This window comes from Bactrocera oleae, chromosome 3 (assembly GCF_042242935.1).
Source record: "Bactrocera oleae isolate idBacOlea1 chromosome 3, idBacOlea1, whole genome shotgun sequence".
Lineage (NCBI taxonomy): Eukaryota > Metazoa > Arthropoda > Insecta > Diptera > Tephritidae > Bactrocera > Bactrocera oleae.
Genome location: NC_091537.1, coordinates 11,373,660 through 11,391,432, shown reverse-complemented (window position 1 = coordinate 11,391,432; position 17,773 = coordinate 11,373,660). Strand labels below are relative to the sequence as shown.

Genomic DNA, 17,773 nt, shown 5'->3' with positions numbered 1-17,773 from the left:
CCCCTACCGAAAGTATGAAAATTGATAGAATCGGATTATAAGCACGTTCCCTCCCCATATAACGGTTTTTTTTAAAACGACTTAAAGCGCTAGAAATCAATAACTACATTAAAGATGATACAAGAGTGCTTTAGAGGTGCAAATGTTAAATTAAGACAAATGGGTTTGGCACCGCCCACATTTAGGTCAACCCATATCTCGGGTGCTACTCGACCGGTTTCAACCAAACTCGGCAGGTAATATTACCCTGACCTTCCTACATTACAGTGCGAAAATGTACTAAATCGGGCTAAATCGAACAAAAACCACGCCTACTTACCATATAACACAATTTTCAATTCCATCAAGAATCATTCACTTTCCAGTATACAAATTAAGAACCAATCAATATATCCGAATAAAGCTTTGCACAAATAGTGCCTTAGAAGTGAGTCACCTTATGACCCGAAATTGTCAAAATTGAGCTACAACTGTTTAAGCCCAAAGCTACCGAAAATGAGGACCCCAGGTCCTATTGCAAACTTTTTATCGAAAATGTGAGTCTATCTGTGAAATACATTATTTAAATGAATAAAAAGTATTTTCCGAATAATAATATGCTTGTATGTCAAAAATGCATTGAACGGGATCAATACTCCCTTTAGCCACCATATACCTATTATAAAGATTTTCGAACTTCCAGCTGATTTTACGCCGCATATGTCTTAAAGAAACTCAGTGAGTATCTTTTTCTGTTAATAATATGTCGAAAAGTCAAAAACGGATAAAATCAGCTCAATACTACCCCTGTCTCTCATATACGTAATACGTAACGCAAGTTGCAACAGTATGATATATTCGGTTACACCCTAACTTAGCGCTTCCTAACTTGTTCTTAATACAAGTGCGTGAAGTTGCATTAAAATATGCATAAATATTCGCATACAAATGGAGCAACAGTAAAACCTTGATAAATGTATAACTCCGAAAAAATACGCTTATACATACATACATGTTTGTTTACATATAAAATTCGAATGTAAATTACTTGTAAGAACTTGATGTAATTTTTTGAATTAAAAAAAATCTTTTAATGCTCACCGACACCTTTTGACATTCAGCAATAAAGTCTGCATTTCATTAATATTTTTTTCACTGTTTATAGGTTCTATTTAACTCATTAATACGATATTGATGTATAATGAAACTATGAAAGAAATATATAATTTAAATTATATAAATTTATGTATATTAAAAATATTGTTCTATTTAGCCCAGCAGCACTGTTGAAGAGGTTTTTTTTTTAAATTTAGTATGTAGGTACATATGTAGTTCCATTATTTGTTTGCGATTTCTCCTTTTAGTCATCGTACAAAAGCATATTTGCACGCATGTTCATGCATTTAAACTTTTTACACAAACCCACACTATCACAGAAAAAAAACATAAAGAGAGTCGACATATGTACATACAAATGTAGTAAAGTCAATATAAAAATTATAATAAATCAAATATTGTGCAATTATGCGCAAATATCTACAGAAAAACATATGAGAGTGGGTGTAAAATTCCTACGTCGATACCTACGTATGTAGGTATTCTGGCGAGCATTTGCTTGGTGTTTCGTCGTAACTCTAATGGCTCTAATGGAGCTGCGTTAAACAACAGCTTTACACGAAAATAAATCCGCAACAAATTTTATATTTATGTTAGCTTCTATTTACACTTTCACATACTCCTACATATGCAAATTACTTCACGCACACGCATACGCATATCGCTTGATGGCAGCTTCCACAGTTAACTCCTTTGTTTATGGAGTTTATGATAACACCAACAACAATAAAGTAATTTTATAGCTCACATAGTCGCATAAGCTGCGAAAAGTAAACGCTACGGGCTGGTTTGATGTGTGAGGTGACCCACACGTGGTGCATAGTTAATGGCGCTCGTGGGCTGTGCGTATTCGTATTGTTGTATCGCCACAATCTCATGTTGATGTTCCACTAAAATATCGAAGGCAACAGTTGCGGTAACATAAGCAGTGTTAATGTACATATGCATGTGTCAGTTTAACTGCCTAACAAATTTTCACGGACTTTATGGACCGATTTCATATACTATTTTTTAATCACATACACACGCATACGTATGTGTAGACGTAATTGCATAAAGCGAACGAAACCACAATATTTTGGCTCCTATAGCCCGTTGCTTGCTAGAAGCTACTAAAGTTAACGTGATGGTTAGCTTGTCGTTATGACGTAGAGATTCAAAATACTCTTCTAAAGCATACGCCTTACTTTCTTTATTGTTATATATTGAAGCGTCGGGTAATTTTTCATTACAATATATTTATACTGTAATAAATATTTACTTTTTATTATTCTTTCTTCTGTTCTTAAAGAAATTAGGTTACTCATACGCCATGGAAACTTAAAATATACAAAAAAAATTGTTTATCGACCGTCTGCAGCGTAACAACGTTTCGTTTCTTCGCACTCACATCTTTCACTTCATTTTTCATCACTCTTCCCTCTCTGACAACCAATAAATTTCCGCTGTCATATTAATAGTTATAACAGTTATAACTTTATCCAGCCGGTAGTTAATCGTTTAAACCGGTTTCGTCTTAATCAAGCAAAGTACTTGTAAATGTAAATATTGTAAGCTGCGTAATAGATGCATAAACATATGTACAAACATACAGACATATGAAGATTTAAATTGAGCAAATACCATTTATATAATATGTTAGCATATCTGATAAGTACAAGTATGTCAAATGACTAAGAAAATAAATATTTTTGTAGCAAATGCGGAAGTGAATATATTGGCCACTAAGCCACACCAAAGTATAACTGTTCATACATCCTTTGCGCTGTAAATAAACTGTAAAACGAAAATATTTAGCCTTCTGTCGCTGATTAGATTTCGTAACTGTGTCGCATATTGCACGCATATTGCACGCACTTAGCCAGTCATGTAGACCAACAACAACAGCAAGCTAAAACTTAGCCTTTTTAAAGTACACCATTTTAGCTATCATTTCACGAATGTCAAGTTCAATTATATACATATGTATATGGTATACACAAGGTAAAGCCGCCAAGCTTGATCTTGAGAAATTCTAAAATGCTTATTGACTCTGATGAATGTGACAAATTTCTTGAAGATATCTCGTCAAATGAAAAAGTTTTCCCTACAAGCACTTGAGGACTAGTTCGCATATATACAGACGGATATGCCTAAATCAACTCAGCTCGTCACGCTGTTCACTTATATACACATATCCTTTATAGGCTCTTCTACCCTGTTCAGGGTATAAAAATATTGCAATTAATAATGATGTTTATATTAAAGTCGCTACCGATTTTGTTCCCAATGAGTTGTATTTTCGGCATAGAAAATTAATTCTAAGTTTATTTGTACAGCTTTTCATACTCATATAGGTCATGGTTTGATATAGTCCAACAAACTAGCAAGTTGCCTTCGGCATGCGGCTGAATTTCAATAGTTTGCCAGATGCCAAAACAAAGAAATTTCATAAAACACTTACATATTATAAAACAGTAAGAATACCATCTGGTCAAATTTCGCTTAAACCGAATCGATGAAAAACAAAGTTTTTATGTTTGTGTGAAATTTGATCTCCTTATGTCAATTGTGTAATGTGTATTTAAATGTCAGTGAACTTCGTGAAGTCATCGGAAACTTGTCTCATGCGAGTCGTCAATCCACCTCTGGTTAAAGACAATAACATCGGACAAGTTAAGGAAACAGTGACAGCAGAGGATCTCAATATATATTTTGATTAATATTTTGAGAATGAGGCGTGTCAATGCTAGACTCGTATCAAAACCATTTAATTTTTTAACAACTCTTTTTTTGTTAAGAGCTGTAGGCTCCATTCAAGTAACGCATTATTACTGGTGATAAGACATGAAGTTCTGACATGACGTCTAAGCTGTTCAACAATCTAGCGAATAGCGCTTCAAGCCAAGCTGAGCCGAATTTGAAAAAATTCGTTCAAAATTCAAAATTCGTTGAAGGCACTGAAGGCTATACCAGCCGAGGCTATGCACAAGTGAATTTTTGTCAGTCCAGGTCCAACTTGATCAGATTGTAAGCACGCAAGATGGGTAACGTATTATCAACACGAAGTCAATTGCCAACAAAATCGTCTATCATTCTCAATTTGCGCGCACTGTACGCTAGTCTCACTAAACTTGCTACCCGCAAATTGGCATAAATTACCGGAAAGTGAGGATTACTTGCATGTAAACAAAATATGATCTCTGTACATATAAATATATTTAAGTACACGATTTGTTTTGAAATCAACATTTGTATCAAAATATTTAAAATTGCGATAATCTTATCACAGGATAAACATTGTAAATGAGCGATTCGCGAGCCAGTCCACACTTGCGTAAATATTTATGAATGTTATGTACGCTGCGGTAGAGGTATGTATGGGTGTGCGTACTTGTAAAAGTGTGAAAATTTAATGCGCGACGAATGCTTTCAACAGCGAAAATTGAAAATAATAATTATAGAAAGTCAAGTACTAATAAAAGGCATAGCTGCTATTTACATTTGTACTTAAGAAAATAAAACACATACACACACATACCATACATGTATGTACATAAGGATATATGCTACCACATGCAGATAAGCTATAAACTGTAAACAAATCAGCAACAATGACAGACGGTGACACTGATATCGCAAGGAGAAAGATGAGCATGTATGTACCTAAGTACATATGCATATGTAGGTAGACATAAATGGAGCACATGCACACAATTGATTACGTGCGAACTTGAACTTTGTAGGTTGCCAGTGGATTCACAGCAACAACCGCAGCGCTAACAGTTTTGCGACAGCCATTTAAACGCTCAAACTATGCTCAATCAATTTGCCTACCATTGTGCGGGATTATTGTTATTGTTACACACACACACACATACACACATGAACCGACGACTGATGAGCTGCTATTGTGTCCTTTGTGATGGCATTGTTCTAACAGGAGGCAAAGAGCAGCTCGTATATGACATTCGCCTTCTATTATGCACGTTCACCGCACTTAATTGCTAAATCGTCTCGGATTTAAAGATAAAATTACTTGCAATTTTTGCATGTTCTCCTTACACACGCTATTATTTACACCTGTCATATATCTAGTATACTTGTTGCTATGTATAAGCATTCGTCTTTTAATATGCATGATATAAGTTTTTATCTTCACTTCCATATCACTAAGTTAATCATACCTGCTTATCACTAACTGGAAGTAGACATATAAAAAAGATGAAGTCTCTAATCTATTTTCTGCATATACGCATATATATGTATCTTCAATAAACTTATATAAATTAGCACAAATGCAACATGAACTCAGTCAGAGTCTGACTACTCCATCAAACTGATTCCATCAGCGTATAACTGTTATTCCAAAAATTTCTTCGCATACGCAGTTGCGTTTAATTGCGCGGATTGTAAGCATCACGTGTCCAATTTTGATCATTTCACAACTAAAGATCAGCAGAAAAAATGTTTGCAACACCACTGCAAAGCCACGTCACAACGCCCGAAGTACAACCAGCACCGATGGCGAACACACCACACCAGTACACGATCTCCGATTACGGCTACGGCAAGGATAGTGTTAAAGTCTTGCATGTTAAGAGGAATGGGCCAGTGCACTCGATAAAAGAATTCGAAGTGGGTACACATTTGAAGCTATACAGTCAAAAGGATTACTATCACGGTAAGAATGGACACACACTCAAGCATGTTCCACATAAGAAAGTAGCTCGGAAGGTGCTGCTTAGCATACCAACTAGAGCTCTAGTATTATCTTATTAATGTGCTGCTAAACTTTATATAAACAAATTATGTAATTTGTATACTATTCATCTTATCCAGGTGATAACTCAGATGTTGTGGCCACCGATTCGCAGAAAAACACCGTTTACTTGCTAGCTAAGAAATATGGTATTGAGAATGCAGAAAAGTTTGCACTGCTGCTCGCCAATCATTTTCTCAATAAGTACTCACATGTTGCCGAGGCACACGTACATGTCGAGGAGTATCCTTGGGAACGCATTGCACAGGAGGACAGCGGCATCTGTGATGACAATTACACATCGATCAACAATCGTCAGCGTCATAATCACGCCTTCATTTTTACACCAATAGCGCAGCGCTACTGTGATGTCGTGCTGAGGCGAACGGGTAAGTGCAAATACGTATATAATTTGCTATTCCTTATTGTTGTAGCATAATTTTTGCATTAACGCTTCTTATTTCTTTAACATTCTTCTACTTGTAGATCCCAAACAGACTGTCATTAGCGGCATTAAAGGCCTACGCGTACTCAAGACAACACAGTCGTCGTTTGTCAATTTTGTCAATGACGAGTTTCGCACGTTACCTGATCAATATGATCGACTTTTCAGCACCGTCGTTGATTGCAGTTGGGAATATTCCAATATCGATGATGTGAAATTCTGTCAAACTTGGAATATGGTGAAGAATATCATTATTAGAAATTTCGCTGGCGATCCAAATGTCGGTGTATCTTCGGTGTCGGTACAAAATACGCTATATCTCTCTGAGAAGGAGGTACTCGATGTTATACCACAAGTATCGGTCATATCAATGACTTTGCCCAACAAGCACTACTTTAATTTCGATACGAAACCATTCCAAAGTCTTGTACCAGGTGACAATAATGAAGTCTTCATTCCAACCGATAAGCCTCATGGCACTATCTATGCACAGTTGGCAAGAAAAGATCTAAAAAGTCATTTGTGAAAGTCGTTAAAAAGTTGTATAACTTATTTAGTTCTTAGCTATAGCATTATTATCATTAACTTACAACTGTTTCAAAATAAATATATGTACTCGTACATAGCTTTGGCTATGGTTTTGTTTTGTAAGAAGCTAATCCCATCGCAGGCCTACTTTTTCAAACGATTTATACAAGTATTTTAATAACACGCTCATCACCCTGCCATCTTTTCTTCTTATATACATAGATCTGATAGATAGAACACACATTAATTTACATATGAAGACCAAACTTCGATCGAATATAAAAAAGAGGTTGTACCAATTTATGAATTTTTTTTAACAATTCGGCTTGCACCCTCAGCTTATTTGGGCCAGTCCGAGTCAAATTAAGTGTACGGAACTATGATGTGAACTAATTTCGCTCATGCTTTGAGAGTCCCCAGAGTTCACATTCACTTTTTTAACACCTTAATAGAAAACTATTAAAAAAAATATAATTTATAGCTGAATTGTTTTTAGCGAAAAAGTTTATGTATATTTCGGGCTTCATAGGTACATAAATATTTTTTTAATTTTTCATGAGTCTTATTTCATTTATAAACATTCAAAAATATTAACTTAACACATACATACATACATACATATTTACAAAAACAATTTAATGATTTATATAATTTCGCATTTTAAATAAATAAGTGAATTAATAATTTATAATGATTGCTGTGTAAATGCCCGCACTGCATTGCATCTACCGCTTTCATCGCCACCGCACAACAATAACAACAGATCATTACCGCTTGACGCTGACAGCGCGCCACTCAGTGGCACAGCAAGTTGTATGTTACGGAAATAGCCGAAAGTGCTGTCCACCCAACCCTGTATGAAGGCATATCTGTGCAAATAGTAGAAATCCTGTTGCTGCTCGCCCAAAGTCAAAAGGAACAATTCACCATTGTCCATGGTGAATGTATGCAACTTATCAATGCGTATTGGCAATTTAATGATTTGCAGAAGTTTATACGTGCTCACACTTTCGCGTGTCAATTCGTATACGTTGACGTTATGGCACTTATGGCAACTTAGAAGCAATTGATAGCGTTGTGGTTGCACCGCAACCAACTCCATCACATCATATGGACCATCAATGATTTGTGCAAGCATGAAGTGCTCCGTTTCGTGGTTGAAATGATAAATACTTACTGCATGTTGATTATTCACCAATGCATTGCTAAGTAAGGCGGTGAAATTATTAAACTTAAAGAGACGCATGGACTTGCCCATACCAAACGGTATCGTTTGCCAATCTGCGATATCGTCGCGTTCATCGTTGATGCGCAAAACGCGCACCTCATTACGATTGCGTGTCTTATCGACCGCGTGCAGCAACAGGAAGGTGTTTTGCTTGTCGCTCACAAATAATTCTACGCTCTCAATAAACTTTTTCATGCCAAAAACTTTCGCAACTTTACGACCATTCACCGTTACTTTGCTCTTCACTTTCTTATAGCGATCGCCACAATAGTTGTGTGCCTTCACCCATATGGTGTCAGTGTGCGCGGTCAAGTAGCTGGTGGTCACATTAGTGATGAACAGACGACGGCCTTGTGCAGCGAACTGCACCTGCAGCAGTCGATGCTCGCACATAGATATGTGCTGCAGATCTGTGAAGAAGGTCTCGTCCACGCTTTCGTTGGCATATTGTTTCAGCACCTCTGTGCTGAAATCGAAATCCAGATAAAGCAACTGCTTTTGACTGGTGTTGTTGTGATGGGTCAAACTTGCATTCTGTGTGCTAAAAAGTTTAGACAACTCGTTAACGACATCCGTTAATTCTTCGCGATAGGCGACATTATCTTCCAGCTCAATAAAGTCTTCTGGATCGGTCTTCACTTGTAATGTGTCTTCAAGTTTTTCACTTGTCTCACCTGCTTGCATTGTTCTAAATTTAGATTTCATCGGCATGTTGCCAACAAGCACCAAACCCTTAACAAATGTAGCTTCATCAATGGTGAGATTATCAAAATGATAGTTACCCATCGTAAAAATGCTCTGTTTATACATATCTATCAAACGTTCACCATTCAAATTTAAAACATGCGCAGGTCCATTGAATATAAGATTGCCATCGACCACCTTTTGACCATCAATCACTTGTACATGACCACTTTTCTTGAACACCATATTCTCGATCAGTATGCCGTTTATTGATTGCAACAGTGTTTCATTATTTAAAATCAGGTTTTCAAATATCAAAAAGCCTTGTACATCCTGTGGTTCGCCGTGCAGCTTTATGCGGTTCGACAACAAATAATCAAGACTCATATCGTTTACATCAGCAATTTCTAGTTCCTTATCCACCACCAAGCTATACATATTTACCGGTGGCATCAAACCATTCGAGGTGGTATATATTTGCGCGGTAGGCATGCCATTCACCAAACCCTGCACTAGCAGCTGTCCGACGATGGGTGGTATTTTGAAATACAATGGGCCTTCGATCGGCATATCACTAGAAATTCGATAGAGAGACGCATGAAAACGTTGCACATCAATCGTATTCAATGTAGTAACACTCAGTGGACCTTTGACTAATGCACGCTGTATTCGCAACGGCTTATGAAACAACTTGCCGCTGGTTATGGTCTGCGGTGCCGTAGTATTTTTTAACAGGCAATCACGTGCTATGTAGTTTAGATCCACGCCTTTAGGAAATGTCGTGCGCGTTCGCATTCTACTTATTATCGGCTGTGTCATATAGACGGTGCCCGAAATTACTTGATCGCCGCTGCGTCGCACCGCTTGTCTGTAAAGATATTGTAACTCCTCGTATTGCTTTGTGCTGCTAGCAGCAGACTCATTCCAATCTGCATTACCGTGCACGACTAGATTACGCCAACGTCTCTGGGGTAGCTGTTGCAGTTGCTCATTGAGAGAAGTGTAACGAAACGAGTTCTCGAATTTGCCATTTACATCGCCTTGTACTGTGAGCTTTGGTAAAATAAGATCACCTGCCAAAGTAACCTCTTCTGTACGCGTATCGATAAATGTCTTTGTGGATACATCATTTATAGTGCTTACGTCTAGATTTGTTAAGCGTAAATTGCCAAAAGTATAATTGCCAGTTATTTGTTGAGGTTTGGACTTTAAGAGCACATTGCTGAAGACATCACGCAAATCAATATTATTGACTAAAGGCGTTTTTAGCGTATTTTTCACAGTCAGTCCTTGCCTGAATATTGCGGTGCCATTTATTACCGCATTCTCATTAATGCGCACTAAATCCGAAACGTAATCCGACCATGTTATGTCATTTATGGTATCCACTTGCAAGTTTTCGAGGAATTGCACATTGCCCTTGACTAACAAATCTTTATGCAGCACAAGCTTCTCATTCTCCACGGACAACTTGTCGAAGATCTTATCGAAGGAGATACCATTGATCTTATGTAGAACGATGTTAGTTGCTTGTAATTGATATGGCAGATCCAGATACTTGAAATAGTGATCACGTTTTAATGGTGCGTTTACATTTATGCCATTCAAATAGGTGTAATTTAAATTCTGTTCCACAAATGTATGCTTGGTAACCACCAATCTGTCGAAAGATTTGTTACCAAAGAAATGGTATTCATTCTTCAGTTGCGACTTCAAAACCAAGTCACTTGTGGACAAATTTTTTAGCATCTGCGCCGTTATGTGTTCCACGGTAAGTGGTGCCTCGAATATTTTGAAACCGGTTAAATTTGCTGAGTCACCCCGGCGCACGACATCTTCGGATAATTCCAGTAATTTTGACTTGTATGCCTTACAGATAACGTCACCATCTACTTTGGCTTGTACAAATAGGAGTAAAAGCGGCACTTCTATCATTTGGTGACCACTGGCAAGTAAATGTTGTGTGGTGGGATGGTCATTTAAAAATTTGCTTGTAAATTTAGGTGTGGTTACTTTAGCATTACCAAAATATACAGTTGTGCGTATATCCTGTGTGGCAATAAAGAAAAACAAATGTGGAGATATAGTTAAAATTTAGCTGACTCTGTACGGAAAATCAACTATGTGTATATATACCCAATATAAGGCTAAAATTTCGCTACCTGTGGTGTATTTTGTAACAAGTAAGTCTTTCTCAGTGTCGATTCTGCAAAAGCTTGACCACTCACAAAAACTTCCATTGACATGGTGTTATCAAGTTCTAAATTATCCACCGTTAAAGTACCATTAATGATTACTTTGCCAGTGTAGAACTGTCGAAACTGTAAGTCTATATTATCGTTGTTACGCTCCAGTTTCGGTTGGTAACCAACTAACAGATCACCGGCTATGCTCATTTGTTTAATTTCAACTGGACCTAAAGGGAAATTATGATACGTATTAAAAATTCTATATTACCAATACATAAGTATTCTTCATAATAATACTGCTTCAGAATAAACAACTTTTGCATATACACAATATAAACACATATTAAAATAGCGTTCGTAATATTGATAGGGTTTGTAAAATTTTATAGTTATGCATTGAATTCTAATAACATGAATGAGGCTTACCTTCAATTAAGTCATCTCGGCCACTAAACGCTATATCTTCGGTAAAATTTAAGCCATTCACCAAATCCGCCTGCATTTCCTTCACATTTATTGAATCTATCATTATTTTCGAGCTTACTACCTGTGGCTCTTTCAAATTGAAAAGTTTGGCAACTACTAAATCATTTAGTATTGGCGTCCATAGTGAGTCCACTTTTGTTTCACCTTGCAGTTTGAGACCACCTTTCAGTTTACGATCGCGATTACGTAAAAACAACGAGTTGAAAAATTCATTTACTGACACATTATTGATGCGCTCCACGATTACATCGCCCAACTTAAGTGGCGCATTGTGAGATCTTTCAGAATTGTCACGTGAATTGCGAAACGATTGGCGTGTTAGTAACTGCGATGTGCTCAGCACTTTAGTGCGTATTGCGGAGCGTATGGAGAGTATGGGTTGTCGAGTACTTGACGTATTATCCAAATGGAAACCTGTTTGACCAGCATAGTATTAATATATACATATACATACATAGTAATATAATGCATGAGACTTAAAATAAATTCTTGTTGCATTGCTATAACCTACCGGGTAGAAGTGAACCGTTGTACAAAAGATTACCGACATGCAGGCGACGAATATGTGCGACAGGTGGGATATCTAATACAAAACCAGGCTTTTGGTATGCTGCGCGCATAAAACGCGCACTACGTTGAGGCGCACGCAATTCCTCCACGCGCCTTAATAATTGCACTGGGCTCTGTAGCGACTCACCCACTATTTTAACAATCCCTACATTGCCCGCTTTTAGTCGAACCGGTTGAGGCGCTTTCAATGACTTTATTTTAGGACGTAGAATCAGAGCAGCTTTGCGAAAGGTGTCCATAGCGGACTTACGTTGCAACAACAAACTGCGAAGACGTTGCACGGTACCTTCGAACAGGTGCCGGTGTTGTTGTAGTGCATTTAAATCTGAAATTGGTGTTTAGGTAAAATGAAAACGAATAGACAAACTAGATAAACTGACCTTCAAGCATAGTTTCATTCATTGCCAACGGCGCACCCAAACTCTGGCCATCCGCTGCTCCAACTTCGAAAATGCGCAGCAAGATATTAAACGGTCGCCGATAGCTAAGTAATACAAACGATTCATTCTGCAAACTCACATGGGTTATTATATCACTGACATCGCTTTCTTTTGCCGTGTAGCTCGCGTAGCAGTCCATACGCGCAGTCGGATAAACATTAACGGCACCCTGGTTTGTACCAACCAAAAAATGCTTTCCCGCAACAAAGCGTTCGAAGGTCAATTCTTTACCGTTAAATTGTCGATATGGTGAGAATTGTACCTCATCACGTTTCATCCAAAAACTATTGCATTTCTGCTGTTGTGCCACACACCCAATCAGGTAATTTCGTCCATGAAATGTGTAAGCATGTATGGTGCTCGAGGGTATCGTGAGTGTCTGACGATTGCGTAAATGCAAATCTGTTGTGCCAACTTCATAAATAACGACTATTGTCTAGGGAAGCAAGCAGCCAATTAATTATATGTTGTGTATACTTAAAATTTAGTTTTATAATAAATACCCGGCCCTGATGTTTTATAAGGCGTCCACTAAGCAAAAATTTTGGTGTCGTGCCAATAATTTCCAACACGTGTATAGCCGGTACTGTAAGATCTTCCACCAACTCAAAGAACGTATTTGACCACTCATATGTACTAGAGGCAAAACAATCATAATTTTATGACTTCGAATGTTTGGATTTTCGAACATTAATGAAATATGTTACTATTCTCTAGATGTTGCTTTATGCTTTCTAAAGGTCATATTTTTTTGTTTTGTTAAACGAATATAAGCAAGGCTTCGGCACCATACGCCGCATTTTGCGTTTGCGTTTTTGTTGTATATGCGTATGCGTTTTTATGTTTTGCTTATTCAAAGTATACATTTGCCACAATTGAGGGATATGACCAACCTTTTCAACTGGGAGGATCTGAACCGCCATGTTTTCATGATGGTTTTCAAGACAATTGCTAATCTCAGAGTTTAAGAAATTGCACGTGCTTTTTAATACATAATATAGGAAAGTATTTTTTCAGAAATAGATGTAAACTTAAACCGAATATTTAGGTGTGCCAAAATTACTCAAAAAGCACAAATAGGCAGTAGTTCCGATACTTACCGTAACTTTGATTGTAGTTTTGTATAATTCACGGCCGTTATAAGCATAATTTGTTCCTCGCCGGCACTGATGAGAAAAAGTTTATGAAATCTACCATTTATGGTTAGCTGTTGTATTGGTTCGAAATTCGTTATAGTGTCTCTATTGACTTGAAATAATTTTGCCGCCTCAGCATTTTGCGCCAATACAACGGCATTCAACTGATATATCTCCAAATATTCTTCCAAAGCGACAACAAGCAGCAAATAATTGCGCCAAGCAATCACCTTTAAACGGTATATAGTGTTATATAATTAATTGTGAAGAATGCATAAATAGTTTTTACTCTCACCTCCGCTCCAATGGGCTCATGTTGCCGTACACCACCAGCCAACATGCCAACCAAAGATAAACGCTTTTCCACTCCGCTCACGATCAGTACATATAATTCGTTGCCATGCAAGACGAAAATTTGATCTTTCGAAATTTCCTGCATAATATGCAAATTGCGCTCATTTTGTATATTCATATCCATGAAAGGTAACCGAAATTGCAATGCATTTTTCGGAACACTTGTGGATGATTTGGGGGCGCATTTCGATGGTATCGGTGGTGTTCCGGGTGCAAAGGGCACCACATGAGCGGCATCAGGTCCTACTTGGCTTAAGCACTTCAAATGAAGGAGAATATTTTATTTGGAGTGCTTGTAATACTCTGTCACACATTTACTTACCACTTGTAATGAGATAATTAATTGGAAATAAAAGTAAATATGCATTTCCATTAGTCGTTTTTTATCAGTGCAACATATGTCTGCAATCTACAATTATATTTTTATGATTTTTATTTTCATAGTATGTCATTAAGTGTAAGACGTGTGTAATTTTCCAAGAGCTAACGGACTGTACAACAAATACAAGCGATCCGAAAGAGAAACAAATGAAAGGCGTGTATATAAATGGAATGTGATAAGTTATAACGTCACAAAAAAGGAACTGACAATTGCAGCGGTATTATGTATATATGTACTTAGCCTACCCGAATAGGTATGCATTTTTCAAATATGTTATACAGTATTCTCCGCTTAAAACTGGACACCTAGTAATTAATTATTTGACTTGTTTTAATCAGCCGAAAAATCTTATCGTATAAAATAAAATTCAGTTGGCTGGCATATTGATTTCATAAATATCTCCTTTAAACATCTTTTTTAATTATATACATATGTACATATTTTTTTCAATTTCTTTCCTCAATCTACTTACGCACTCAAGCCGATAATAGTATAATATAATATTTTAAAAAAAAATTGTTTGCAATTTTAGCAAGAAAATATTTCCAAGAGTTCATTATTTAATGAAGTTATACAAGTCTAGTACCGGTTTGCTAAATTTCGTCTTAACCGTACCAGCATAAATTATACATCATGTTCAGGAAGGCCACGCCGGACAATAACGCCAGAAAACATCGCAAAAATAGTTGAAATTGCTTTGTGTGCCCGTAATGGAGATCAACAAACGTTCTTTTAGTGTACCATACCATACAGTATATAAATATAAGGCGTTTTCTATCCTACCGACAAATCTCAAAAATTTAATAATGCCCGTTTAACCTTCAACAAGCTGTTGTTATGCAGCGCTTGACGTATTTCCAAATATTAAACTTATTTTTTATAGTATTTTTTGTAACGATCCTCTCTCTCCAGGTATGTGTGTATATATGTGCCTGTATAACTGCTATAAATGAAATTATGGTAAGTTAACAAATGGTTAGCCATCCTCTATAACATATAATTCAATTCAAATTATACATAAATTTTATACATATATAAGTACTTTATATAAATTCCATTAAATTCATCGATGTTAATTAAGTTTTTGAATTTTTTTTCATTTTTCCAAACGGTCTAATTGCGCATATCCCAAACCTAATGGCGTGTCCGCTGGATTAGCAATGATGACATTAGCTTTCGGCTCGATCGGCGGAAAACGTGAGAAATCGAAGGGAAAATGTTTATAATTTGGAAGGCTTATCGAAATGCTACAAATCTCGGGCATTGCATCAAGCACAGCACGTTCTGCAACATACGCCGCATACTGGACACTGGTGATAATTACACCTTTCTCTGGATCACCAGCAAACGAATGCAATATCAAGTCACGTACTTTCAACCAATGTGTCTTGAAATCAATATCAACTACTTTGGAGTACTGCCAACGCGCATTTATATCCGTACACAAAATACGATCATCCATATCGCCTTCGGAGAACATATCGCCCTTCACATAGCCGGTAAACGGTGCACGAGCGGTCTTTACAATGCGCAAACCATAAAAAGTGCCTATCAAAAGTGGTGAGCCCTCTAGAAAAAAAATCGCAATAATTTAAGTTAATGTATATAGGTATACATATTTTTTTGGTGTTACATACGCCTGGTTCGCACAACTTCACAACCATGCGTGCCATTCGAATTTCTCATGAAGGCGTGATTATGTTGTTTGCCCTTATAGTAGCCCTGACGCTCTTGTTCACCAAAACGATCCCACGCCAATTCTTCTACGATCAAATTCGACTCTTCGACTTGCTCATATGTCTCTAAGAAATGTTGCGTAAGCGTGAGCGCAAATTCTTCAGGTGTATGCAGACCATGTCTTTGAGCATGCACATAAATGGTATTCTCTTGCACATCACTGCCGATGATATCCGTATTGTCCGCTAATGTCAAAATATAATCGATTGAATTATATAATATAATTAATAATGAAATAACTAGTACCTGCATAATATTCTTTGTGTGTGCACAAACGCATATGTGAGTTTATTTTGAATTCGGTGACGCTGTGTATGGGTCCATCCTTCTTCAGTTGAAACACACGAACTCCCTGTTTACCGTAACCATAATCGCCCATTCGGTAACTAGGCGCCCCAGGATCTGAGATTTTCGCAACTTTGCTGGGATCAGCATCATGCAATTGGCGAGTGAACATCTTGACGATACAAGAGCAAAACTTGTCGCACCTATCACTGATATTATTCGTGTAAGACCTTTCACGAAAATGTAGGCGGCACTACCTATAGCACACAATATATGAATACGTAAATTATTTTAATATCTTATCTCCTTGAAGCAATATCTACATACTTACATAAAAAGAAAAAACTGAGTAATTTTTTTGAGGTCGTGCCGATGATTATCCAGTCGCATTAGTCTGACGATGATATCTACTTTTATTTGAGATAGAGGTACTATGTACAAGTATATATCTATATATACAAGTATATCTATACAATGTGCATACATATGGAATGCAATTATCGTTATTATATTATATGTCTAGTAGCTTACAACGTTGTGTCCATTTTATCATTATTCAAACCCATATAGACATTTTTATAAGATCAAATCAATTATGCTGTAGATTAAATAGGTACAGTTGCTAAATGTTTTTGGAGGATCTACTGCATCAATCTGTATTGTGAACTCGACAAACAATTTGTCGATTACTTTTAAGCCAACCTCGAACTGCTGATAGATTTTATAAAAATGCTGAGTAGACCCAAAATCAATGCCAATAATTTTTATGGAATCAGAGAACTTACATAATTACGCTAACTGACAATTTAAAGAACATCAAGCAGGGTACAAGTTAACAAATATGGTCCAATCGTAACTATGTGGTAAGTAGTAGTACTGAAATATCAATTCTTTTCATTGGAAACGAAACACGTCTATTATTGAAATTTGCTCTGAGCTTTAATACATCCTCAAAAGTTCTTCAATCAGAAAACGCATATCTCCTACTAATACAAATTTTTCTTACGTACCCTTGACTCTTTCGAACAAAATGCAATAATTTCAAAGGAAGCCTTTTCTTCTTAAAAATGCGCTCGCAGACTCTATGCTAGGCATAAACTATAGAGTAACTCAATGAGTAAAGGAGACCCACGAGAAATTAAACACATCGTTTTCATTCCCCAGTAAAGAAGATTGACTACAATTCAGTCTTTCAGTCCGAATTTGTGGGTTGTTGGGGTCCTCACAGGGCACTTACCTTAAGATCCCTCCTTCAGAAGATGGGAAAAGTGGATTCGGCGGAATGCAGAGCATGCGCGGAAGGTGTGACGCTGGAACGTTATCTATGCGAGTGCCCAGCCTTCAGTCGAATGAAAAGGGACATATTCCACGACTGCCAATAATCCAACTTAAGCAACATTGGGCAGCTGAGAAAAAGAATCAGGTCTTAAACGAAATCCACTGAGTTGCTGGATAAGGCTTAAATTGCTTACC

General features: G+C 37.0%; 3 protein-coding genes across 3 annotated transcripts; 1 reads left to right on the top strand and 2 right to left on the bottom strand.

Annotated features, from left to right (window-relative positions):
• The first annotated feature begins 5,378 nt into the window (after window positions 1–5,378).
• On the top strand, window positions 5,379–6,902 carry LOC106615260 (uricase). Its single transcript, XM_014231399.3, has 3 exons — window positions 5,379–5,758; window positions 5,917–6,225; window positions 6,323–6,902. Exons 1-3 carry the CDS (start codon window positions 5,542–5,544, stop codon window positions 6,805–6,807), a joined length of 1,011 nt encoding a protein of 336 aa, XP_014086874.2. The 5' UTR covers window positions 5,379–5,541; the 3' UTR covers window positions 6,808–6,902.
• Window positions 6,903–7,291: 389 nt separating this feature from the next.
• On the bottom strand, window positions 7,292–15,087 carry fs(1)M3 (female sterile (1) M3). Its single transcript, XM_014231494.3, has 9 exons — window positions 14,219–15,087; window positions 13,838–14,155; window positions 13,507–13,772; window positions 12,910–13,042; window positions 12,347–12,842; window positions 11,908–12,291; window positions 11,337–11,810; window positions 10,884–11,137; window positions 7,292–10,770 (listed from the first exon to the last, which is right to left on the bottom strand). The coding sequence occupies exons 1-9, from the start codon at window positions 14,267–14,269 to the stop codon at window positions 7,495–7,497; spliced, it is 5,652 nt and encodes a 1,883-aa protein (XP_014086969.2). The 5' UTR covers window positions 14,270–15,087; the 3' UTR covers window positions 7,292–7,494.
• Window positions 15,088–15,243: 156 nt separating this feature from the next.
• Window positions 15,244–16,553, bottom strand: LOC106615274 (uricase). Its single transcript, XM_014231415.3, has 3 exons — window positions 16,262–16,553; window positions 15,916–16,200; window positions 15,244–15,847 (listed from the first exon to the last, which is right to left on the bottom strand). Exons 1-3 carry the CDS (start codon window positions 16,470–16,472, stop codon window positions 15,375–15,377), a joined length of 969 nt encoding a protein of 322 aa, XP_014086890.2. The 5' UTR covers window positions 16,473–16,553; the 3' UTR covers window positions 15,244–15,374.
• Window positions 16,554–17,773: the final 1,220 nt, after the last annotated feature.